Genomic DNA, 25,258 nt, shown 5'->3' with positions numbered 1-25,258 from the left:
CAAGAAGTAGTTGCACATGAAATCTCCTAAATGCATGAACTAGAGGGCAGAGTGTATTTTAGTTAGCTAGTGCTGTAACTGAGCCTTTTAAGAGTCAGAATTTTGGAGGAAGCTTGGGAATGGGAGAAGTTGAGTTCTGAATAAATTATTGTTGCAGAGTTCTCCAAACGCTGTTTCAGCTAGATCGTGCCCTTTGAGAGTCAACCTCAAGCTTACTTCAGCCCTCTTAATGTGAGATAAGGCTAAATTGTCTTAATTCTCAGAAAATAACACAGAAATATAAAATCCCACTTCTGAGAGGTCTGTGTTTTCCACTGTGTTGCTACACAGAGGAGCTGTAGTTTTATACACGCTTTATTGTTTTACACAGAAGAGGTACTTGAATTCTTTCAGCCCATAACAAAGGCCTGCTGTTTCAGAAGTTAGACTAACTATGTAATTGTTAGGGGAGTGCAAATTACAATAAAAGCTGTCAAACACTCGAGAAGGGTCTTCTGGATTTAAAAAAGAAAAAAGAAAATCCTGTGGCAGTGGCCTTGGTTCTGTTACAACCACGTGAAGTCAAAATGGTGCGACTCACGCCTTGATGTGTAGAACAGAAATTTGTGCAGGTTAGCAGACAAACTCACATTCTTTTTCAGCTGCTGTGTCCTTTTAATCCTTTGTTAGATAAGCAGGCAGAGAGCTTGGAGGAGAGGAAACTTTATGCAAAACAAAGGAAAATCAGGCGCAGTGACAGAAGAAAAGGAAAACACAGGAAAGAGAAGATTCTGACGGCTCAGTGGCATCTTTGAATGCATCTTCTTGTCCAGCCATTTTTTCTTTCGAGCTCAAAGGAGATTACAGAAAACAGGGCATTTAAACATGCTATGAAAAATGAAAGTACTTACTCCCTTGTAGCCCTGCCATACCAATGAATCTGTTGCAGAGTCATCACACCCTGCAGGTGTTGATGTTAATTGCGTACACTTCCCTGGCTGCATTAACAAGAGGGAAGACAGGCTGTTTGTTTCAATCACCTGGTGTCCTCTGATGGACAAAGACACCCAGCCTCAGTGCCAATCAAGGGTACTGTTTCCTTGCTCCATTTGTTAAGCTCTGACAGTAGCTCAGAATGGAACACACGAAAATTTCAAAGGTGGTGGTGGTGTCAGTCCTGAGTTTCAAGATTTACGTGGTTGTTATTCTGTTTTGGAAAGAACTGTAACCCAGAGAAGGTGGGAGAGGCTGCAAGAAAGCCTGTCATGACTGATTAGCAATCAACTCTGATTTGTTCTGTTTTAATTGTATTGTGTAAATAACCAGTATGTGTTACTTAGCTGATAATAAACCTTAAAATGCCTTTTCAGGATTAATCACAACGAGCGGTTAGAATTTCTGGGAGATGCTGTGGTGGAGTTCTTAACAAGGTAAATGGGGAATTCTTCAACAGTCCTCACCTTTGTGTGTTATTGTCATACTGTTGGGCTTATTAAGCTTTGCAGTGTCTACTTTATGCCTGTGTATGTTTGCACTCCTGCCTGATATTTAGAGCTGCACATGAGCACACAGCTGTCTTGAAAATTCCTTCTGTGCTGATGACACAAGGAAGAAGATTACAAGATGAAAAGCTAGAGTTTCTGTTGCATGGAGTGCAATTTTAAGTTGTTTGGGGTTAGAGCTACAGCTACACACAAGTTGAATTTTGTACCCTTTTTTTAAAGGAAAGATATTTTTCTTAACATGCCATCTTGTTTCCATGAGTTCTTTTTCTCTAGCTGCAAGTGAAAAGCATTTATCAGTAATACTGAATATGTTGCATTTCTTCTATTTCCAGTTATTAGGACTGTAGCTTCCATAGTGTCTGTATGTAAGTAAAGTAGTTGAACACAAATGTGATTTATTCAGAAGTAATAACAAAAAAACATGGTTCGTCGGAAGTTGCTCCAGTTTTGGTCTGTTTTGAGTATTCTGAAATCAGTGAGCAATACAGTGATATTATTTGTTACCTCCATTGGCCTCTTTTACGTGAGTACTAGAGGCAGGCAGTTTGCACAAAATAAAGATTATAATCCATTTTCAGCTACTCTGTTGTCCTAGTATTAATAGGGGAAGAGTCTTGTTCACTGTAGAGCTTCTCTTTAAGCAAGTTTGTTATATGAATAACAGACCTGCCCTTATATCTCCATTCTCTACTAGTCTGTACTAGCCATTAGCTACTCGGTATTAAAAGCTATTAGTCTATAAAGGTCTCTACTGCCCTTAAAACCAGTGGCCTTTTCTTTCATACAACAGCACAGGCTGATAAGAGGGAAGACTTGCTGATGAAAATGTCTTGCTTTTTTCACTGTCATTGTTCATCAACCATCGGTTGACTTTCTGAGCTAGCTTTTTGTCTCCGTTCAGAAAAAACACCTGAGCTACATTTCTGTTCAATACAGCTTGTAAGCACCTATTTATCTGATTTTCTTTTTTTTTTTTTTGTCCCCTAGCTCTCTTGACTTCAGGTCTCTGCTTTTGTGAATTGTGATGCTTGATTAGATTGCCTCTAAGTTTTACAGCAATTTTTGCCGTTAAATAATGTTGCATCCATCTGCGCTTTTCTCCCTGTGTGTGCTGGATTAATAAAATATTTCAACGATTAGTGCCATCCACAGCCTTATTTGGGTGATGTTGAAAACCCTCTCTGGATTAACTTCTTCCTGTCATGGGTTAGACACTCTCATATGAAGATACTTAGAATCATTTATCCTTTACTTAGATAGTCGTTGGATCACTGAATTACTTTTTAGGGGTTTTTTTTCTGTTTTATGAAGTGTCTTACTTGCGTAACGACTAATATCATTAAGGGCAGTTTAAATCCTGTGATTTTTACTCATGTTTTTTTTCTGTGGTATTAATGACTTCGCGCATCTGATAAATACAGACTGCTGAGTTCTGTTCTTTGGGTCCATTAGCATCTGTTAAAGTCTTGTAAGAAACTGTAAAACAAATATCCCGAGTGGTGGTCCAGCCTGAACCAGCAGTGTCATTTTAAAGCACTGCGTACCTGAGGCATGGCTTGGGGCTGCGGTCGCTCTGTGCTTTATTCTGCAGCATCCTCTAGGTGTGAACCGTGCTGAACCCGGTAGAAACCTTCAGGTGAGGGAACTGCATGTTGTTGCAGGGATGGAGAGATGCTCAGTAGAGAAGCAGCACTCTTCCTCCCCTGCTGCCACTGCTATCCACTCAAATATTATTGAGCATTGTTTTAACGTTTATTTCTTTACAGAATCACAGAATCACAATGTTAGGGGTTGGCAGGGACCTCCGTGGGGCACCCAGTCCAACCCCCCTGCCCAAGCAGGGTCACCCAGAGCAGGCTGCACAGGACCTTGTCCAGGCAGGTCTGGAATATCTCCAGAGAAGGAGACTCCACAGCCTCCCTGGGCAGCCTGTGCCAGGGCTCCGTCACCCTCAGAGGGAAGAAGTTCTTCCTCCTGTTCAGCTGGAACTTCCTCTGCTTCAGTTTGTGCCCGTTGTCCCTTGTCCTGTCGCTGGGCACCACTGAAAAGAGTCTGGCACCGTCCTCCTGACACCCACCCTGCAGATATTTATCAGCATTTATTAGGTCCCCTCTCAGCCTTCTCTTCTCCAGGCTGAACAAGCCCAGCTCCCTCAGCCTCTCCTCGTAGGAGAGATGCTCCAGTCCCCTCACCATCCTCGTAGCCCTCCGCTGGACTCTCTCCAGTAGCTCCTCATCTTTCTTGAAGGGGGGAGCCCAGCACTGGACACAGTGCTCCAGATGAGGCCTCACTAGGGCAGAGCAGAGGGGGAGGAGAACCTCCCTCAACCTGCTGGCCACACTCCTCCTAATGCACCCCAGGATCCCAGTGGCCTTCTTGGCAGCCAGGGCACACTGCTGGCTCATGGTCAACCTGTCGTCCCCCAGCACTCCCAGTCCCTCTCTGCAGAGCTGCTCTCCAGCAGGTCAGCCCCAAGCCTGTACTGATACTTTACCTTACTTCAAGGTGAGTTGCCATCTTGGGAAGGGACCTGTGTTACCAGCTAGCATCTGAGGGAAAGGCCCTAGAGGCATGCGTGGTTCATCTTTAACCAAATGCTGACAGCATCTTGATTTGATTTTTCTTTCGCCAGTGTCCATTTGTACTACCTGTTTCCCACTCTGGAAGAAGGAGGATTAGCTACGTACCGCACGGCCATCGTACAGAACCAGCACCTGGCCATGCTGGCTAAGGTACGGTTTTATGCATCTTTGTATTTACGCCCATAGGTAGGGTGCTGCTGGTGCGTGGGTTGCTGCTTGAGGGATCTGCCTGCCTTGGACATCAGTGTCTTTACCGTGTTTTGTGTACAAGATACAGTTTTCTATTTGAAAGTAGGTTTTAAAGATAAAGTAGGACTTAGTGTTTTCTCCAAAGCATGTTTTTAGGAGGTTATTTTTTGCAGGTGGAAGGAGTTTTTAGGATGCTTATGTTGGAGGTGTGACTATATTTACCCTTAAATTGCACAGGTAATGAAGCTGATAGTACAAAATTTAGTGAAGAAAAAGAAACAAACCTGGCTGTTTATAAAAGGACGTCAGGATAGAATCTGTAGGGAGAACATGGCAGCAGGTGGTAGAGAAAGCGGTGGAAAAACCGTTTTGCCTGCTTCCTAACCTACGCAGTCATTTTCAGATTCACTGTGAAATGTGAAAGAGAAGTATGTTAGAAAGGCTTTTGGTGAAAAGTTGTATTATCTCATGGGAAAAACGGAGATGCCTCTGAATTTTATTTCATTTAATTCTGTGAATGACAGAGCTTTTTACATTTCTACATGATACTGGGGGGTTGGAATACGATATAGAAAGTTGATTAAGTCTCTATTCGTAGGTAATTCAGTATCCCCTTATTCACACTTGATTTTGTTAGCGTGTTTTTTGAAAAACAGTCTGAGACTTACCGATGTGATGTGTTCAGCTGTGCGTGCACACGTGCGCACACACATGTCCACTGTGTACTGCTGACGGTTTTCAAGTGCTCTTTTAATCTTCTCTGCTCATATTCATGCAAGAATTTAAACAAGAATATCCAATCTTGAGACTTTGGCAAAAACTGCAAAATTCTAACATGTCGTCTTTTTGCTCAGTTCTCAGGAGAAGCATAGGGTAGGCAGTGAACACAGTCATTTTCCTCCAACGCTTTCTTTAATGATGTAGACAAACATGAATTGATTGAAATGTTTCAAATCGGGGTTTTGTTTACAAATACAATATTGAACTGCCTGATGTTTGCATTCATGTTACCGTTTTAAAACCTGCATCAAGGAAGCTCATATATTCTTAAAGCTCTGATCACAACCTTTGTCATTGTGCATGGACAATTATTGAAAATTTTTATTGCAACATTTTTTAAACTGTAGTTATTTATGAGATACAACTGTAAATATTAAATATCTGTACATTCCTGATTTCTCAACTTACCCTTTTTTCCTCTTGTCTATCTGATATGATGTTCCTGGTTTCATCCCCTTGAAGTATCCCCTGCAGTGTCATGTTGCATTCAGTTTACTCAGTATAATTCTCAGCTCCTCAGCTTCTCTTGTTCGTGTGGAATGCTGTTTTAATTGAGGATCAAATGATAAATTTCTGTAGCTTCCAAGGGACATTGTAGCAGAAATTTTAAAAATAATCTGAAATGTGTTGTGGTGAAAAACTGAGAAGCAAAACACATGCAAAAACAGCTGAATGCAAGCTCTGAAAATGGAGATAAGCCTTTGGAGGTGGGGGAGATGCACCAACACCCAAACGACACCTATTAACATGAAGAAATTACAATAATCTGTAAGAAGTTTAAATTTTATATAAACCAATTAGTGTTCCACTTTTATGTTGATTCTAATGAGTTTTCCCCATACTTTGCAAAGTGCAATGGAACATTGTAAGTGGTAATTCCCCGTGTTCTGGAGCAGTGAATAGGCTCTCATTCATGGAAAATGGAAGACTCCTTTTTTCCAGTTGAAATAGTCTAAACTATGCACCTCAAACAACTTAGTCTCCACTTTTACCTCTTAAATATACTCCAGGAGGATGAAGTTGAAAGTGAACAAGAAGTTAGTCAGTAGAAACTTACACCAAGTTGGGAGGAACCTGTTCTCATACAAACTTTGCAAGATGCACAAGTTTCCTCTTTAAAAATCTCAATAATGGTTTTGTGTCAGTAAGATGAATATGTAAACAGAATCTAGTAGCTCTTGCCTGCATTTCTATAGCAGAATTATCATATATTATGTAAGATATCTGACTCACCACTTGAGATTCTGACTGGCAAACAGAACTGTGGTTTAGACATCAGATGAATGTTAATGATGAGTATTTGAAAGTAAAAAGAAAGCTAGGTGGCACTGCCCATTAAAGTATCAGTCTTCTCCTGCAGTGCCCACAGGCTTTTGTTACTGCTGCCTGTTGACACTCATAGAAGAAAAAGCCAGATGTTCAATGGCTTGTGTCTACCAGAGTTCCTGTTCCTCACTGTTCTACTCCATCTTATTCTTTTTGGCTGAATCTTTTTCTGCAGTGTTAACTCCCCTCCCTTTGAATGTCCCTTTGGCATTTCTGAAGGCAAATCATAGGAGGGCAAACGACCAGCCAGAAACAAGGCACGCTGCACCGTCCAGCTGGCATCAGGCTATTTTTCTGTCACAGCTTCAGCCCTCTTCTTGAACTCATTCCTAAATCTCTCTAGCGACATGTTTTGATCCGGCTTCCCGTGGCAATTTGGTTTGATGAGTCCTAACTTTCCCACGCTGTCACAGTCTAGTTGCTTGCCTCTGATAAACAAATATGAAGTCTTCTAATTTTAGCCTATGTCTGAACTGAAACTATGGAGAAAAGCTTTAAAGTTCCCTCAAACCCAGCTGCTGTGTAATAATAGTGTAACTGAATTGTCGTGATGAGAACTGTTACTGTTGTACTTCTAAAGCCATGGTTTGAACTCTTTCCACATATTCTGCAGAAGCTGGAACTGGATCGATTTATGCTTTATGCTCATGGTCCAGACCTTTGCAGGGAATCGGATCTCCGCCATGCCATGGCCAACTGCTTTGAAGCCCTAATAGGTAAAGCATGTGTATGTGTGTGTGCAGGCAGTTATGTTTTAATATGTCTACGTGCCATGTTGACTGTGGTGGAGGAGATGTGGATCCATGTTGAGTAGTGTTCGTAAGGACAGGCGGTAATAAAGCTTCTTAAATCTTCGTCTCTTCCCATCTCCTGCACATATACTGCATGTACAACGTGATGAGTGTGCAGTGTTACAGTGAAAATCTCCTCTCCTGCATCCTGCCTCCCATGTGCTGAGGATGCACCCACCCGTTTCGTACCGTTGTGGTGCAGCACTTCTGTCCGTCGCCGCAGAGCTCGGCCTCTCGTGTGCCACCATGGCCCTGCCACCTGCAGTAATCTGGGAGGGGGCAGTTCAGTTGCCATGGCCTGGCAGGGAAAGTGTGGGCTTCCTGCTTCCAACAGGACTTGCAGAGACCTGCAAAAGGTGGAGTCCAGCTTCAGCCCTGAATTTTAAACTCTGCAGCTTGCTTTCTGAATGCACCAGGCGCTCCCAACCAAGTCGCCAGCCTGCTTCCTCTGTGCCCCGCTGACTTGCTCCTGTGAATGAAATGTGACATTTGCCGAGTAAATATTTTTTGGTCTTTGTGTGTTGCTTGCAAATAAAAAGCATGGCAATGTGCCATGGCTGGTGCAATAAAGCTGCCTAAACCCTCTGGCTGAGGATGAAGGGGAGTTGTGTCAAATTTGCTGTTGGGCACCAAGATGTTCATCAGTGACTGGCTGTGCTGGTTGATGTATCTATGTTGAAGAAGAAATCAGGACTACCTGACCACAGTTACCACATGATCAAGCGCTAAGGCAGAAATCTGATCCATTACATTCACACAAGCTCTATTTTAAATAGCATATTTTTGTAAAACTTTACTTGTTTGAATACACGAAGCAAGCTAAATCTCACTGATTTGGCTTCATATGCATCCAGATGTACCACACGTGATATTAGCTGTGGGAATGGTTTAGCCTTGGTCTGGGTCTTTGCATACTACACAAGCTCCTAAAGCAAACAGAAAAGGAGTACCAGATACAAGTCTGTGGCTTTGTTCATATACTTCAGCTTGTGTAGGACGTAACGATGAGGACTATGTGGCAAGCACTGAGATTTGCTAAGAGAGCAGCCTTGCTGTTTAACCTCCAATACAAAGTTGTTGGCAAAGTTAATTGAGCGGTAAGATTTTGTCAGGGCCATAGCTAAAATCTGGGAGCTTGTTAAAGGGCTATAAAAGTATATGTGGGGTCTGGAGCTCCTACTTGAGAACCTTTGTAAAAGTCTGGTGCTTCTTCCCTGTGATGAAAGTAACAGCCAAAAGTGTAAGCAGGCTGCCTAGGATCTGTTTGAAATTCTGTGCTTTCATAATGTGCCTCTGGCAAGAGAGTCTTTTAAACCCCCAAACTGTTCTCCAAAGAAAGTAGTTGACCTAGTGAGGAATTAAAAGGAAAGAGGAGGGGAAAGACACAGCGAGGCAAACTGTGTTCTCGCTGTATGTGGGAACATGGACTCCCTTCCTTTGTGTTCTTCGTGTAGCTGGGTATTCCCTTTGCTTTTATACAGATGTGCTTACAAGAACTAGTTTGAGGTTTTTCAGAAGCCCTCCTGTAAAGAGTATCAAAGGACAAAATGTTGATACTGAATTTATAAAGTGCCTGTGCAGATACAGAGTGTATGTGGTGCACACAAAAAAATTTAATATGCTAGCACAAGTTTCGCAGAGCTTGTTACGAAGGGGCATGTGGAGCGGTAGTGAGGGCTGTATGTGCAGGTTAAAAAAACAAAAAAACAAAAAAACCCAAAATCTGAGAGATGCAGAGGTGCAGTTTCCAGGTTAGACAATGTATTATTGTGGTGTTGGGGAGTCAGTGAGGTTCGGAGTAGTCTTGATGCATTATTTATAGGCAGAATGTAATGTTGTTGAAAGTACAGAATACATGAAAATTATTTGCTGGCTATTGAAATGGAATTCATGGCTTTCACCATCGTTGTGTATGGTGTAGTTAGCGGATTACTGGAAACTACTTTTGGAAATAGATTGCTTCTAGCCTAATTTGTTTAAACTTTGCTCTTTGGATGTGTCGTTTCCTATCATTGATTTAACTGTTTCAGGTTTTTCTGTGCATTTTATGACCATTGATTTATGTTGGTCTAAAAAAATAGAAAAAATACGTAAAAAATAGGTATTACTACACAAAGCATGCTTTTAAAAATAAGTGTATTGGAGATGAAGACGGCAGAGATCTTTGACTTTCCTGTGCTTTGTAATTTTCTAAGTCCTAATGCATTATTGACCTGTGACATATTGGTCCCCTCATGCAGGAGCTGTTTATCTAGAGGGGAGCCTAGAAGAAGCAAAACAATTATTTGGACGTTTACTCTTCAATGACAAGGTATTTATGTATTTATACGATTTGATTTCTATTTTAAAGATAACTGAAGAGATGCTTTCTTTTCCATTGATTTACTTGAGAATCACGAATGGACAGGAATAAACCTCTTGTACTTAGTTCCTGGAAACTGAATGTAGCACAGCATGTTTAGGACAGCAAGCTGCGCTGGTTTAGGAAAAAAAAATTACAGGGATTCCTCAGGTGTGCTGTTTTGTTGGTTGGCTTCCGTAGGGAAGGACGGATGGCGTCTGAAACCTGCAGACTTCCGTTTGCCATGCTGCTTTAACAACAGAGATGGGTGCTTTGGGGCGATGATGCACATGTAGAGCAACTATTCCTATTTCATCAGTTAAATCCTCCCACCCGTAGAAGTTTAAACATATTTTCACAAAAAATACAGGGGATTTCATCCAGTGTTTACCTAACTGCATAATTAAAATCTGATCTACGCTTGCATACTGTATCTTAGAGCACTGTTAGTTGGAATTAATCCCATACAATGGCTAAGGAAAGTAATCAGTCCATACTGCTGGGACAATGCAAGTGGCAGTGGTGAGGAGGTGAATTATACAGTATTTTCCTTCTTGAAAGTCTCCAAGACTGTGAAATGACAAAGCTTATTAGAAATAAAAGTATTTTGAAGCCTATTGTCGCTCAGTGTTTATTTGCTGCTCAGTGCCTATAGTGAAGGAAGCCGATATGAAAAAGACGAAAATAAGTGGTATGGTTTTTCTCTTTTAGTCCTTGCCTTTGGTGAAGTCAAACTTGCTACTGATGAGTACTTGCAGAATAAAGTTAGTCCTGAGGCTTAAACAACTCTTTTTCTTCCTTTAACCACATTTTATTTGGTTCAAGGATATTTCCACCCTTTGACACAAGCTAATTGGGAGAACTACAGGCTGTTTGAACAGCAAATACACGATTTTAAAAATTAGTTTGCCAGCACTATTGAATTTGCAATAAGCAGAGTCAGCATCTGAAATTGTTCAGTATTTCAAGTAATGACATTTTATTTAGTACTGTGGAATTTGTTAAATGACTCCTTTGAGCATTAAAGGCATCTCTCAATGTTTGCAGGACCTGCGGGATGTATGGCTTAATTATCCACTACACCCACTGCAAGTAAGTATATCTCTTTCTATAATAAATTTCATAGCTCTGTTTTATTTTCAGGGATGCTTTTCCATAGTTTTCCATTGCAATGTCATCTCGAAAATTGTGCTAAGAAGTAGCCAAAGGAGTTTGCCTTTGTGTTCGGTGTTGTTTTTTGTTTTTATAAATAATGAGTTTCTACCTCTCTGAGGGTTCATCATTCACCTTTCCTTGGCTCACGTTCGATATATAACTGTGCTTATACAATAAATCTAGTGAGAGCCAGCATTTTGGCAGCTTCTTGTTCATCTTCTTGCAGTTGGGGGGAAAAGGGTACAAAAACAATCTATGTATGTATTTTATTAACCTGAAATTAAGACTGAAACCTGAACAGTAGGAAGGCACATTAGTTGAATGGAGTAAGAGTGTGATTCTGATTTTTTTTTTTCAATGTTTGTATGTGCAATGATAGCATGGTTGTTTCAGTGATTGCAGTAGCTTTAATACCAAGTAAACACTGAAGTTATGGAGGTGTCTGAAGGCTAATTTAACCTCCATGTATTTGAATTGTTAGTTTACAAGGCTGGAAGTTGGGAGAATGGTTTCCCAGTCTTTGTTCCCCTGACTGAATTCTGGGGGAGACCTAGAGCAAGTCACAGAGCCTCGCTGCGCTGTAGCTCCTTGTCTTCACAGCAAACATGGTGGCATTTTCCAAGTGTGCACGGGCGCTGCAAGAATTCCTGTGTTCAAATTGTCATCCAGTCAGTTAGTAAGGTTTTCAGGGTCGTATGAACATCTGAGAGATTTCTTTTGTCCAGCTGAATCTCTGATGTTTTGTGCTATCAGCTTGACTCCTTTGAAACTTTTTATGAGCATGGCCTTCCAGCAGAAGGTCACTTTGAGGCCTCCATCTGAAATGTTTCCTGTATTTATATAGGTGTTGGAATGGGTGCGTAGACAAAATCTTCAGCAACAAATCAGTGCACATCAAGCATTTTTATGGCCAGCTCTGTGAGTGTAAATAGCAAAGAGTCTTAACGGGAAGATAAACTGTTAAGGTTCAGCACCAGCTGTCCTGGATGGTGGCACAACCTCCCAAGAAAATGCTTTTTACTCTGCATTTCTTTCTTTTCTCTTACTTAATTTTAGTGTAACTTTTTTTCTTTGCTTTCATGACTCTGCTTGGAGATTGGAGACAGTCAGTGTATGCAGCTTATCACTTCTTGCTGCTACCTTAACTTGTGTGATGAAAATTTATTTTCCATGTCCCAGAAGCCATCCTAGTTCTATGCTTGCCAGCAGGGGAAACACAGGCTGCTCAGATCGGCCGTTGGCACAGCTGGCCTGTAAAATGACATTTTAAAAATCATTTAAAAAAGAAAAATCTCTGGGTAAGATATTGTCGTGGTTTAGTCCCAGCTGGCAACAAAGGACCACGCAGCCGCTCGCTCACTCCCCCTTGCCCGTGGGATGGGGAGGAGAATCGGAAGAAGGAGGCAAAAACTCATGGGTTGGGATGAAGACAGTTTAACAACAGCAAAGGGAGAAGAAAACAGCAGCCATAATACTGAAAAAAAGGATGTACAGAACGAATGATCCACAGTGCAGTTTTCTCACCGCCCAATGCCCAGCTGCTCCCTGAGCCGCGATTCCCCTCCCCTGGCCAGCTCCTCCCCTTAAATACCGACCGTGACATCACGTGATGTGGAATACCCCATTTGATTGGCCAGTTCGGGTCAGCCTCCTGGCTGTGTCCCCTCCCAGCTTCGTGCCGAAGTTAACCTCATCCCAACCGAACCTGAGACAGGCAGAACCGAGGGCCTGTAACCCTGTTATTTGACAGTCGCGTCAGTAGAAATAGTGAAGAAAAAAAATAATTGGTGGTCACCTGGATGAATGTGGTCTCTTGAGGAAGAGTCAGCACGTCAAGGCAAGTCCTGCCTCGAATAGGAGATTTTAGAGGAGACCAAAAAAGCGTGTCATGATGCAGATAGTACTGTCGGCTGGGTTTCCTATGAGGCTGTTGGAAAGGCACTCGGAAAAGGCTTTTAAAAATGTGTTTAAAAAAAGAAAAAAAAGCAACCTCAGTGAATACTGTCAGTCCTTACAAGATTTAAAGGAATGGCTGAAACCTAAGAAATGGGAGTGCAATGACCACATCTTACAAGGGATGGAGCTGGCTGGCAGATTTCCCTAGGGATCTTTGGTGAAGTACAGGCTCTTCGCATCGACGGCTTAGGGAAGAGGATGAGCAGCGAGGTGGCAGTTTGTTGACAATACCAAATTATCCAGGGTGGCGGGGACTACAGCAGGCTGAAGAATTGCAGTCTGATTGTGAGAACGCAGGAGTGGCTAACTATTGAATAAAAAAGCAGATTAAGATCTCTGTGGGTAAATATAAAGGACTGCGCATGAGGAAGCAAAAAGCAGTCTCAGCTCCACATGCAACTGAAGTCCACACTATTATCACCCAAGTGTGTGATTTTGGTACCGGGATATGTATCTGTATGAAAATGTTAGCTGAAAGCTCAGTAGTATTTAGGGAAAAAGACAAATTGAATGTAGTCAATTAATAGAAAAGGAGCAGGCAACAAACCAAAAAGGATCTTAATGCCACTTTACAAAGACTGTGGCTGTTCTTACTTTTCCTTTAGGCATCCTCCTCTGGATGACTCCTCCTCTAAGGCACTGCTAAATGAGAGAGATGCCCAGAGTGGCTGGAGGAAATGCTTAAGCCATTTCCCAGCTCCAGAAAGCCATTTAACAGTGTTACCACGTCAAGGACATCAGACAAGAAGCTGATAAGAAAAGATGATGTCCCAAAGTGATAATTTTAATTTTCTTGTATTATTGTGCCCTTTTGAATTTCACATACTAAGTATTTATTCCTGATTTTTGATACTGTGGAAAGTGGGAGAAATAGAGTTGGGTTTTGTCTCATCTTGACATGCTGTCAATCTGCCAGCTCTGTTCTAATAATTTTTGAATCTGTTGCTCAGTTGCAAACAATGTGATAATATTAAAAAACTGAGACATGTACAGTTGTACATGTTTTGTGAAAATAAGTGGCCCATGCTGTCCACATGTAGAGACGAGACCATATAAGCAATGTGTTTTAAATGCCTCAACAGTTAATAAAGCATAGATCAGAGCTTGCATCTTCTGTGAGTGGTAATGATCCAAGACAAAAAGCCGGAGGAAACTGGGTTTTCTCAGTTCAGCTGTCCACAGAGCAGCTTGTTCATTGTATTCTTTGCCCTTTATTTACAGAAGGCGTGCTTTTCTCTGAAAAGTTCTGAAACTGTCAGTTTGTCATTATTTGCATTCATTTTATTTACAGCTGCAGGAGTCCAATACTGACAGGCAGCTCATTGAGACCTCTCCAGTTCTTCAGAAGCTGACAGAGTTTGAGGAGGCAATTGGAGTCATCTTTACTCACGTTCGGCTTCTAGCACGTGCGTTCACTCTGAGGACAGTAGGCTTTAACCACCTGACTCTGTGAGTACACAGCAAGAGTCCTCATGTAGCTCTGGTGGTCCTTGTGGTAGCACCCCAGATTGGTTTATTTGTAAACAAATGCTGGATGTTATATCTGTTCTCAAGAAGAGAATAGAGTGGCTACGTTCGCGAGCCCGCCTGGCTCAGTGTCCCATCTCTGACAGCAGTCAGTAGTGGACACCTTGGGAAAGACTACAGAAGATGTTAGAGAGCCATCCCAGTGTTTCTTCGGGGATTCCTACATCATTGATATTTTCATATCACTCTTGACACAGTAGCAAAACTTACTTGGAGGTACATCTGGGCAGAGGAAAGAAGTAAAATCCTGCTCTTCGGTCCAAGTGCAGCCCTTGTGTTCTGTGGTGTGTAGAGGTGCCAGGCCCCATTTTAAAACAAATGGTAGGGCCATACCAGTGGTTATCTGGTCCAGGATCTCACATGAGTTTAAACCTTGATCCTTTTAATTCTTGTTAATGGACAGACCTTTTTCTTTATTGAAGGTGTTGCATTCATTAGTTCACTCTCTTATAAGAAGTAGCGGGTAGAGACCTTATCCCATTACAAACTTGATGTCAGCTGGTCTTCTCCTTCAGTTAGTCTCAGATCTGCGATTTAATAATTGTGTTTATATATAGCTACCCTGATATGCTTTCTCAGTGAAAGCTGGTGTTACAACAGTAATGAACTGTGTTTTCATCTCACCTGCTTAACACTGGAAATTTGTCTTAAATGTGTTTGGAAATGAGCGAGGCTCACTTTCAGATTACTCTTTATTTTAATTTGTGTGTGCATGCTGGTTTTGTTTTTTCCTCCCTGAGTGCTTATTGATTTTGCTGCATTGATGTCTCATTTTTCAGAGGCCACAACCAGAGGATGGAATTCCTGGGTGACTCCATAATGCAGTTGGTAGCCACAGAGTATTTATTCATACATTTCCCCGATCATCATGAAGGGCACTTAACGGTGAGGCTGCCATCAATCATGCTCTCCGGGAGAGCAAGAGTGGGATGGAGACTGAAATTATGGGAGCAGCTAGTGAATTATTCTGGATTTGATTAATAAAAGAAGCCTCAGCAACCACTGCTCTTAATAAGGCTTTGTTAATTTTAAGTCATGAGCACTGCAATGAATAGGAAATGGTGATTTATGAGCCCAGTGCAATCATTTTTGTTCTGTCTGTGAAATGGATCAATAATTTTAAGGATGTCAGTGATGAAATTGGGAGATAAAACTAGTTCTGGTTTAAAGATGGATGTGTTAAACCATTTATTTAAACAGGCACATCACATGATTTTTTTATTCATGACTTCGAGTCTGTTGAACCTGCAGCCAGGCAGGGTTAGGTTTCCTGACAAGGAGTTTTTACAATCTATTTTAGTCTGTTTTTCCTGTTGTCTTCAATCTGGACCTCCTGTGGTAGCTTTTGATTTTAATTTTACTATTCTTATAGTCATCTGTTGTTGATTACTGTAACCTTTCAGCCTCTCTTATCTGGGCTCTGAACAACCCAGTTTGGGGATCTTTCAACAGTGTACAGTGCTTTAAACATAGGGTGGTAGTATATGTCGATTTTTTCCTGATTGATTCATTTAGTACTGCAGCTAGACAGCTGCGGCTTTATTTTTGAGGAAGAAGTTTTCTTAGGCTTACTAACTTTTTCTTCATTTTCAAGTCTGGACTAGAATAAAAAAGAAATACATGTATCAGGAATATGAGTCGAGTCTTCTAGTTAAAGTTGGGAAGTAGCACTGCAGGTTTCTTAGCTACTCGGAGTGGTTTTCTCAAATCAATAAAGGGATGGCAACGCGAAGTCTCTAGCACACAGTGTGTTTCCAGGAATGTGCTTCTGGAGTCTTTTGGGCTAAAGCTGTTTACAAGAAAAAAAAGTGCATGGTCTGACTAAAAGTAATTTCAGTTTTTCTTCACCGTTTCTTAAGTTTGATTTACATTTGTATGGATTCTTCTACACTATTCAGGAGACAGAGTAGATAAGGCCTGAACTTTTGAAGTAAAAATTAAAAGGGAAAGAGCTTTGTCGTATTAATTCTTCAGAGAAACAAAATCATAAGGCAGAAATCCAAGGTTGGTGCGGTTTTTTTTGCTTTGTAGGTGACTTAAGAATGTAAGGCATCAGCGTTATAGTAAGATAGATCTTTCAGGAACTATTTGGCAGGAAGGATATGAAGTGTTGCTATTAATGGGTGTAAATACTCAGAACAATGATCAAAATGCGTCCACATTGCTTAATTTAATGATTAGTGAGTTGGCAAGTAGAACAAGTTGCACAGTCCAAGTTTGTAGGGGAAACTACAAAGTTAGGGTGGAATGGATGCTGAAAAGACATCAAGATATAGAGAAGTAGGCAACGCCTAGAATAAAATTTTATCTCTTGGGATGCGTATGCAGTGAAAAACAAAGTTATCTTAGAATGTTTTTCAATTTGAGGACAAATTAAATGAGACTGATGAGAAAGGAGACTGATGATGTGGGATCTGAAGAGAAACAGCAAACTCTTAGCTCTTTCTCCTGTTATCTGGGAACAAACTTACATTCGAAGTAATAATGGAACATCAGCTGAATGCTATCTGTGGTGTTGAGGACAATTTTGGTCAAGGATGGGAAGATTCTACTTGACTGGCAATGCAGTGGCTTCCCAGTGAGTAGTGATTACTTGTGGAGAGATGTTTGTAAATTAACTAGATTTAAGAAAAAGAAAGGAGATCGTAATCTTGTTTACATGTCTTGAGATAGCCAAGTGATCTACCAAAAAAGAGGATGAAATTTTGTTGGCTGTTGGAAGATACAGCTTCTCCAGTCCTGGCTTATGATACAGTCATGGGTAGTAGTATGCTATGTGAAGATGGAAGAATAAAAAAAAATTGCTTTGTAATTAGAGTTAAGCTCCAGTTAAGCATCCATCACACATTACAGCATCTGCAGTGATGCAGGCTGTGTGTTGCCAGAGTGGAGACTACCTCTAAAAAAAGTTGCTGGGAAGGCACAGGGTCCTGTCTTCGCTGTATCATTAAGGGGAATTGAGTCTCTTGTTAGATCACACTTGTAGAGGAGGCAAATTCTAATACAGAGCAAGCTGATAACCACAGTGCTAGAAGGATAACTGGGGCTTTTTTTCCGTCTCTAATTCACCGTGTAGTGTATATATTGCTCTTTGTTTTATGATACTGCTAGTCATGATTACAGGTCCCATGAAAATAAATACTCTGCAAGCACAGATCCTTCTTCTCCCATTACAGGAAGCAGATTTTTGTCACATGGTACTGCACTTCTGTCCCGTAGGTTGCTTAATGTACTTAGGATTTTGTTGGGGAAAGTATTGTTTATTTGTCTTAAGGACATAAAAGGGAAGAATTTTGGAAAGGAACAAGCAGAAGATGAGTTTAAGCAGAGGTTAGGGAGGCAGGTAATAATCCTATCTGCAGTCTGCTTAGTTTATGAAGATCAAGTTTTGAGTATCTGCTTCATACATCATTGCCAAACAAATTATGAACACCCTGTTCCTTATTTATCTGTTGTCAGAGATGAAGTATCAAGTGCAGCAGATAAATCTTGATTTTCATAAGCTCAGTTGACATGCTGGAGCCAGGTAGCATATAACTTGGATCTAATAAGCTGAGCAAATGTGATGTGGAAGACAAAGAGAGAAAAAAAAAAGTGTATGCAGCTTCTCAACTCTAGATTATACACGAACAGTGGAAGAGAGAGACATTCGGTCCCTCTCACCCCCACCTCCTATAATATCCCAAAATTCTTAGATTAATGCTATTTCATTTAAAGCAGAAAAGCAAATAAACAAGAGAAAACAGCTCACCTTAGCAGGGGTTCAGAAAATAGTGGGAAACCCTAAAATTCCAAAATAATCCTTTAAGTTGTATGGGATTGTGTCTTTGTCAGAGCTCTATGTTTATTTAAGCAATCTGCCTGGAGCCAGGGTTAAGCATTTCAGGGAACTCTGCTGGAGAGTCAGGTGGCCTGGACATTGTCATACACTGAAAATGTTAGAGCCAGATCTTTGTCAGGGATGCATGACTGCCTTCAGTAGAGCAAACAGTACACACAGGCTGCCCAGCTATGCATTTTCTTCTCTGACCAAATGAATGGAGCTGCTTCCTCATCTGCTTGCTCTGAAACACTAGACTGTCTTGCTTTAAATTGATTTTGTTTTAATTACTGCGTATTTATTTCTTATTTGGTGGACATTGGGAACTGCTCTATAGACTCCAGAATATTGTATGTTTATACTTTATGTAGAAAAATGTATGTAACTGTGTATTAGTGAATGTGTATTTGACCTGTGAAGATCAAAGGAAGCACACCCGCCCCGATGAGCAAGTGTGACAAACTGGTAATAACAGCTGAGGAGAAGGCTGAGGTACTCAGCAGCTTTTTTGCCTCAGTCTTCACTGGCAACCTCTCTTCCCACTCCTCTTGAGTGGATGGACTGCAAGATGGGGATTGGGGGAGCAAAGTCCCTCCCACTGTAAGAGAAAATCACATTCGTGACCATATGAGGAACCCAAATGTACATAGGTCTATGGGACCTGTCGAGATGCATACCAGAGTCCTGAGGGAACTGGCTGATGTAGTTGCCAAGCCACCCTCCAGGGTATTTGAAAATTCATGGCACTCAGGGGAAGTCCCTGGTGACTGGAAGACGGGAAACATTGCACCCATTTTTAAAAAGGGTAGAAAGGAGGACCCTGGGAACTACCAACCTGTCAGCCTCAGCTCTGTGCCTGGGAAGATCATGGAACAGATCCTCCCAGAAGCTGTGCTAAGCGACATGGAAGACAGGGAGGTGATTTGAGACAGCCATCATGGCTTCACCAAGGGCAAGTCCTGCCTGACCAACCTAGTGGCTTTCTATGATGGAGTGACTGCATCAGTGGACAAATGAAGAGCTACGGATGTCATCTTGCTGGACTTCTGTAAGGCCTTTGATACAGTCCCCCACAACATCCTTCTCTATAAATTGGAGAGATATGGATTTGATGGGTGGATTGTTCTATGCATGAGGCTGGATGGTCACATCCAGAGAGTAGTAGTCAACAGTTCAATGTCCAGATGGAGACCAGTAACCAGTGGTGTCCCTCAGGGGCCCGTATTGGGACCAGTACTGTTTAATATCTTCATCAGTGACCTAGACAGCAGGATCAAGTGCACCTTCAGCAGGTTTGCCGATGACACCAAGCTGAGTGGTGCGGTTGATGGTTGACATGCCTGAGGGACGGGGTGCCATGCAAAGGGACCTGGACAAGCTCGAGAAGTGGACCCATGTGAACATCATGAGGTTCAACAAGCTCAAGTGCAGAGTCCTGCACCTTGGTCGGGGCAACCCCTGGTGTCAATGTAGGCTGGGGATTGAAGAGATTGAGAGCAGCCCTGCCGAGAACGGCGTACTGATGGGTGAAAAATTGGACATGAGTTGACAGTGTGTGCTGGCAGCCCAGAAGGCCAACCGTCTCTTGGGCTGCATCAAAAGAAGTGCGGCCAGCAGGTCGAGGGAGGTGGTTTTGCCCCTCTACTCTGCTCTGGTGAGACCCTACCTGGAGTATTGCATCCAGCTCTGAAGCCCTCAGCACAAGAAGGACATGGACCTGTTGGAGTGGGTCCAGAGGACGGCTACAAAAATGGTCAGCAGGATGGGACATCTCTCCTGTGAGGAAAGGCTGAGAGAGTTGAGGCTGTTCAGTCTGCAGAAGACAAGGCTCCAGGGAGACGTTATTGTGACCTTCGAGTACTTAAAGGGGGCCTATGAGAAAGGTGGGGACAATCTTTTTAGCAAGGCCTATTGTGACAGGACAAGGAGCAATGGTTTTAAACTAAGGCAGGATAGATTTAGACTGGACATAAGGAAGAAATTTGTTAGAGTGGTGACACACTGGAACAGGCTGCCCAGGGAGGTGGTAGATGCCTCATTCCTGGAAACATTTAAGCTCAGGTTGGAGAGGGCTCTGAGCAACCTGTTCTAGTGGAAGATGTCCCTGCTTAGTGCAAGGGGCTTGGGCTAGATGACCTTTAAAGGTCCCTTCCAACCTAAACCATTTTATGATTCTCTGATTACTTCAAGTAGAAAAATGCAGATGAGTTGAAGAAGTACAGGACTGATGAAGAGATGGTATACGATTGCGAAGAAGCTCACAAACAAGCATTTTAAATGCAAGACATCTCCAGAAGTAATATATTCATAGAATAAATAAAGTTGGGTGAGAGTAATTGAAACAGAAGGAATAATCAGCAGTAGAAAGAATGAGTGCTTGTACATTTATGTAAATCATTTGAGGTGTGCTGAAACAAAATGTCAGTAAACTGAGAGAAGTGAGAGGCTACAAGGATAAAAGCAACTTTTTCTCCCCAGGTCTCCCTACCTTTAATAGTTTGGTATTGCTAATTGTTGCCATTGAGTGGAACTTCTTTCTGTTGCAGCTGTTGAGAAGTTCTTTGGTGAACAACAGGACACAGGCCAAGGTGGCAGAAGAGCTGGGTATGCAAGAATTTGCCATCACTAATGACAAGACAAAAAGACCTGTAGCTCTTCGAACTAAGACTTTGGCTGATCTCTTGGAATGTGAGTTAATTTGGTTATAACAGCTTAGTACTTATGCAGCTGCTTCTTCCTCGAGGCTTAAGAAAGCCATTAGAAATCCCCCAAATCACTGTTAAAAATGTATGTTAATGTTGTCAAATGAATTATGCCTATACGTCTGAAAGCCAAATTTTTGAACACTAGCGTAGGTTTTTGAAGTCTGAGTACGAAGGAGATGTAATTGCAGATAAAATGCTGTAGAAAGTAGAAATTGCGGGGTCATGATGACCAGGTCAGAAGTGTATCTAGAAGGTTAAAGCTTGTAATCCGAGTTGAGCTATTTAACAGCAGATTCACTGTTTGATTAATATGTTCATGTCACTGTTGGAAGATAAAGGAGTTCCTTCATCAGGTGAGTATTTCTGTGGTTCATTTTGACTGCATTTTGGGAGGTTTCAAAATGGTCATTCCACAAGAGGGAAAGCTACATGGAAATTAAATTATTTTTAGTCCAATTATGGAAGTTTGTGCTACCTTCTTTCCAAAGAAAGTGGAAACAGTAATAAATATTCTGCAAAGAAAGTTATCTGATGTATTTTGAGACATTCAGACCCCTTGGCTTTTGCCAAATCCTCTAAGCAAATGGAAATAGCACACAAACAGGAGTGATTTATATCTAAACCTTTTTGATCGTACCCAGTAGTGATTTATTTGTAAGTATCCCTGGTCTCCTGGTTAAAATGTGAGATTAGGAGCTGAATGATGTTTCTAGCTCTTTAAATGACTGAGTGGATTTGGGTAAGTCACTTAATCTCTTGGTCAACTGTATTTTTTCCTGTGCATGCAGGATAATAATACCCTCATCAGATCACTGCTGTGAAACGTAATTTAATATGGCTTTAGAGTACTCAGATATTCTTGTTTCTAAAAGTGCAAGTCATTAACGTTCTCCTTGGATGAGTGACGGTACCTTTTTCCCCCCCCAGCCTTTATTGCTGCCCTGTACATTGACAAAGATTTGGAGTATGTTCACACTTTCATGAACGTGTGCTTTTTTCCACGGCTAAAGGTAAGATCAGTCAGGTTCCTGCTTTCCTGCCACTATGTTTTAACACATTACTGTGTTTGAGACTTTTGCCACAATCTCTCAATCATAAAAGCATCTTTGTAAACTTCTTACAGGAGTTTATTTTAAATCAAGATTGGAATGATCCTAAATCTCAGCTTCAACAGTGCTGCTTGACGCTAAGGACAGAAGGAAAAGAACCAGACATTCCTCTTTACAAGTAAGCACTGGCATCTTATGGATATAAGCCAATTATCAGTCTTTCGTGTATATGGAGGAAGGTGTGATCAGTCACCCTATGTTTTTCCCATAGTTTAGTTTTATTGTAGTTGTCCAAGTCCTCCAGTCTCTTTGAAGATGGAAAACGTTGAACCAGTGTTTTCCAAGCTTTAGGTGTTTTAAGCTGTCACAAGGAAGAATTAGTAAGCATTTTGCTTCGTACAGTTGGAAGGGGAAATACAATTTTTATGTTCAAATGGAGTATTTAATTGGCATCATTCTATGGTTGTTGTTCTCTTAATGTAAGGAATGGCAGTATTGTAATTTAAACAAATGGAACAATGGCTGTTTGGGTATGAAGTCAAGATGCCCCCATTCTATTTTCAGTAGTAGTTTGCAGTTTCTCTACACTCTACATAATTATGCAAACATAATAAATGCCTTGTGTTCCACAGCCTGATTGTAGGCTCTGTTTCTGTTCAGAGTCGGGCACTGAAGGGCAACACAAATTTTCAATATTTTCGCTGCGCAGTTCAGCCCACGTGTCCTCAGGTTTAGTGACAGAAGAGCTCAGGGCAATGAACCTCTTAACTTGTACACCTCAGATACCTGGAGCTGGATGGGATGGTTCTCCCTTCTCTCCTTCATTTGTAAAGTAGCATAATGGCTGCTTCAAAGAGGCAATAATAAACTTAAGATTGTATATTGCATCCATATCCATTGAATTAATTTAGGAGTGGGTGCTGTGTTAGCCCCCAGAAGAAGAGATAAAGGCTATGGAAGTTCAAGGCTTGTGTTGTTGTGCTTATTATATCAAAGAGGTATGAGGAGTGAAAGTCTTAAGTGCATTTGTCGTGTTTACTGAAGTAAAGTTTTCAATGAAATGTAGCAGTTCAGTGATGGTGACAAGCAGTGCACTTCAGAAATACGATCGCTTTAACACCGCAACTGATGCTCTGCAAATCTGACTCCTCGGCGTCGCTGTATGCGGGCTCACAGCTTTGTCTTGAGTGAGGGAGATGAATACAGAACAAACAATTCCTGATTTGTGTAAAATCCACTGAGTATCAAGTACTGAATGTTTGTTTTGTTTGCTGTGATGATAAATTGATTTTTATAGTACAGCTTAGAGGTAGTGGTATGCTGTTATCTTCCTATTATCTTGTTAAATTCCTTTTCTTGGGGTTATCTGATGCAGTGCAGTCAGTACTATTGCTTTTAAATTTGGGGCAAGTTTTATCTGCTCTTGTCATAGCACATGGAGACAGAGTACTGTAGTTAGATACTTTAAAAATTGATGTGAAATGGGTGGTCCTTCCAAAAAAAAACAAGGTACTGGACAGAACTCGAGCTGACAGTGAGGAGAGATTTGGGACAGCAGGAAGAAGCAGCAGAAGCAGCAATTCATTGCATGTCTAGGGAATTATCTGATTTTCCCCTCCAGATAGTTGTTGATACATGTCCTAGACTTTAGCTCAAGTGGAAGTTTGTTTTGTGACAAACTGTAACTTTCAAAGCTGATGGAAAATTTCTTTGTACTGCGATAATTCACAGTAAAGAGCTACCATGTCCAGTATAAAGTCCTTTTAAAACCTTGCTAACTGCACAACTCTCAGGGACTAAAATTCTAGTGCACACAATAATCATATTGGTGTGATCATTTGCAATTGCAGCTGTGCACAATTTATGACTTTATTACAAATGTTTTCAGAGTGTTTAGGCACTTTGTGTTATAGTTTACATTTTTACTTATAGGTTAAAGTTTTAATTTTCATATGGTGCTCCTGAGTGAACCTGGAGGAAGAAATATAACCAATATAAACAAGGTGCATTTCATGTACCTTTCGCCTTTTTATTGTGCACCGTGCTGGTAATCTGTGGGTTAATGGGATTTATACAGGCATCTTGCAATCCTTGCTCCACGCTTTGCACTAATTCCACTATATGTATTGACCAGACTGAAAACTTGGTGATGTAGGTGCCCCAAACAGATTCTGGTTTTTAATACTTCCTGCTTGAATACTGTTTTTTAATACTTGCTGCCTGAAAAAATCATCTCTTTCCCATTTCAGGACTTTGCAGACAGTGGGACCGTCTCATGCCAGGACATACACGGTAGCTGTTTACTTCAAAGGGGAAAGAATAGGATGCGGTAAAGGCCCAAGGTACAGTGAAAAATTAATCACGTGGTGTTAGAGTGTGGCGGTGTTCAAAATGACGAGCCGAGGAGATAGAGGAGCGTGTGGTTGGCCTTAGAAAAGGAAAGCTACAGAGCCTCCTCTAAGCTGTTCTGAGTTTATGGCTCAGGAAAACCTGAAGGGTTCAGTGTCTGCATAGTTTTGGGTCGTAAGCATTTTTGGTGAACTTGCCTACAAGGTGGCTAGCAATGCTAACTTACTCGTGGCTCTCGGACTAGAAACTGCAGAAGAGCTTTCAAGAAATAGTGGCTTTGTCTTTGGCTTTGCTGCTGGTTTACTGTCCAACTTAAACTGGCAAGTTAAGGGTGCAAGGCTCTCAGGTTTGGCATGGGGTTTTTTTTCTGATGTTATCACTTCTAGGCATTTTAGAATGGTTTCTAAAGTTGCAAAGACTTCAACCATGAACCCCAAAGACCTCATCTTATTTTCTGCTGCCAAATCTAGTAGTGGTTGTAAAAACATCATTGGTTTTATAGTCTTCACACCTCTGTGATTTTGTTCCTTTCTTCTCTCAAGTAAAAGCAAATGCTTCAGCGAAGAATGGACTAGAATATTCTCTTAGTCTTATTGATCTAAGTTTAAAAGTATTCTACTGGAGCTGTAGTGCTATTGCTCACATATTTATGGGAAGGCTGGTGTATCATACGCTCTGGGAATTACTAGCTACTGGTTATCCAAGGAGTTTTGTTACAAAAGAGTAGCTAGCGCTTCACTTTGTCAGAAACTTTACTTTGTTTGTTCTGTACAACTTAGATCTCATGTAACACGTTTTTGTTTGGCTTTCACAGTATTCAGCAAGCAGAAATGGGAGCTGCAATGGATGCGCTTGAAAAATGTAAGATATTTGGGCAACAAAGAAAATAATTTATAGTTTACATCCTTGGTCTTTAGTGAGGTGAGGTGCAGGTTTTGTGGGGGAGAAGATTTGAACAGAATGTGTATGCTGAATGCTGTCAGCTTCTGAGCCAGCAGGTTTTAGTACTTTCAAGACAATTTTGTAATAGGTGAAGTTAATAAGATACCAACAGGTATTTTTTAAAGAGAGTTGATCAGTGACAGAGGTTGCAATGTGTAGGGAACCCTGTGCAATGAAGTCTCATTGAGATTTTCCGTGCTTCGGTATGCAGCGGGAGAAGACTGCTTAGTCTCTGGCGCTGTGGTTGTCTCATCCTCCGATT

At 41.4% G+C, this 25,258-nt stretch overlaps 1 protein-coding gene across 4 annotated transcripts in view; it reads left to right on the top strand.

The window, feature by feature from the left end:
* The window catches only part of DROSHA (drosha ribonuclease III), an 82,942-nt gene that overhangs the window by 51,678 nt on the left and 6,006 nt on the right, over positions 1-25,258 (top strand). For all 4 annotated transcript variants that reach the window (XM_075417142.1, XM_075417139.1, XM_075417141.1 and 1 more), the window contains 12 exons: positions 1,350-1,409; positions 4,117-4,216; positions 6,975-7,077; positions 9,393-9,463; positions 10,541-10,585; positions 13,896-14,053; positions 14,911-15,016; positions 20,498-20,639; positions 21,584-21,666; positions 21,780-21,883; positions 23,955-24,047; positions 24,869-24,915. In XM_075417142.1, the coding sequence (XP_075273257.1) occupies positions 1,350-1,409; positions 4,117-4,216; positions 6,975-7,077; positions 9,393-9,463; positions 10,541-10,585; positions 13,896-14,053; positions 14,911-15,016; positions 20,498-20,639; positions 21,584-21,666; positions 21,780-21,883; positions 23,955-24,047; positions 24,869-24,915 (1,112 nt within the window). The remainder of the gene's footprint in view (positions 1-1,349; positions 1,410-4,116; positions 4,217-6,974; positions 7,078-9,392; positions 9,464-10,540; positions 10,586-13,895; positions 14,054-14,910; positions 15,017-20,497; positions 20,640-21,583; positions 21,667-21,779; positions 21,884-23,954; positions 24,048-24,868; positions 24,916-25,258) is intronic.

Source organism: Opisthocomus hoazin, chromosome 3 (assembly GCF_030867145.1).
Source record: "Opisthocomus hoazin isolate bOpiHoa1 chromosome 3, bOpiHoa1.hap1, whole genome shotgun sequence".
Taxonomy (NCBI): Eukaryota; Metazoa; Chordata; class Aves; order Opisthocomiformes; family Opisthocomidae; genus Opisthocomus; species Opisthocomus hoazin.
This window is presented reverse-complemented; position numbering and strand designations above follow the sequence as displayed.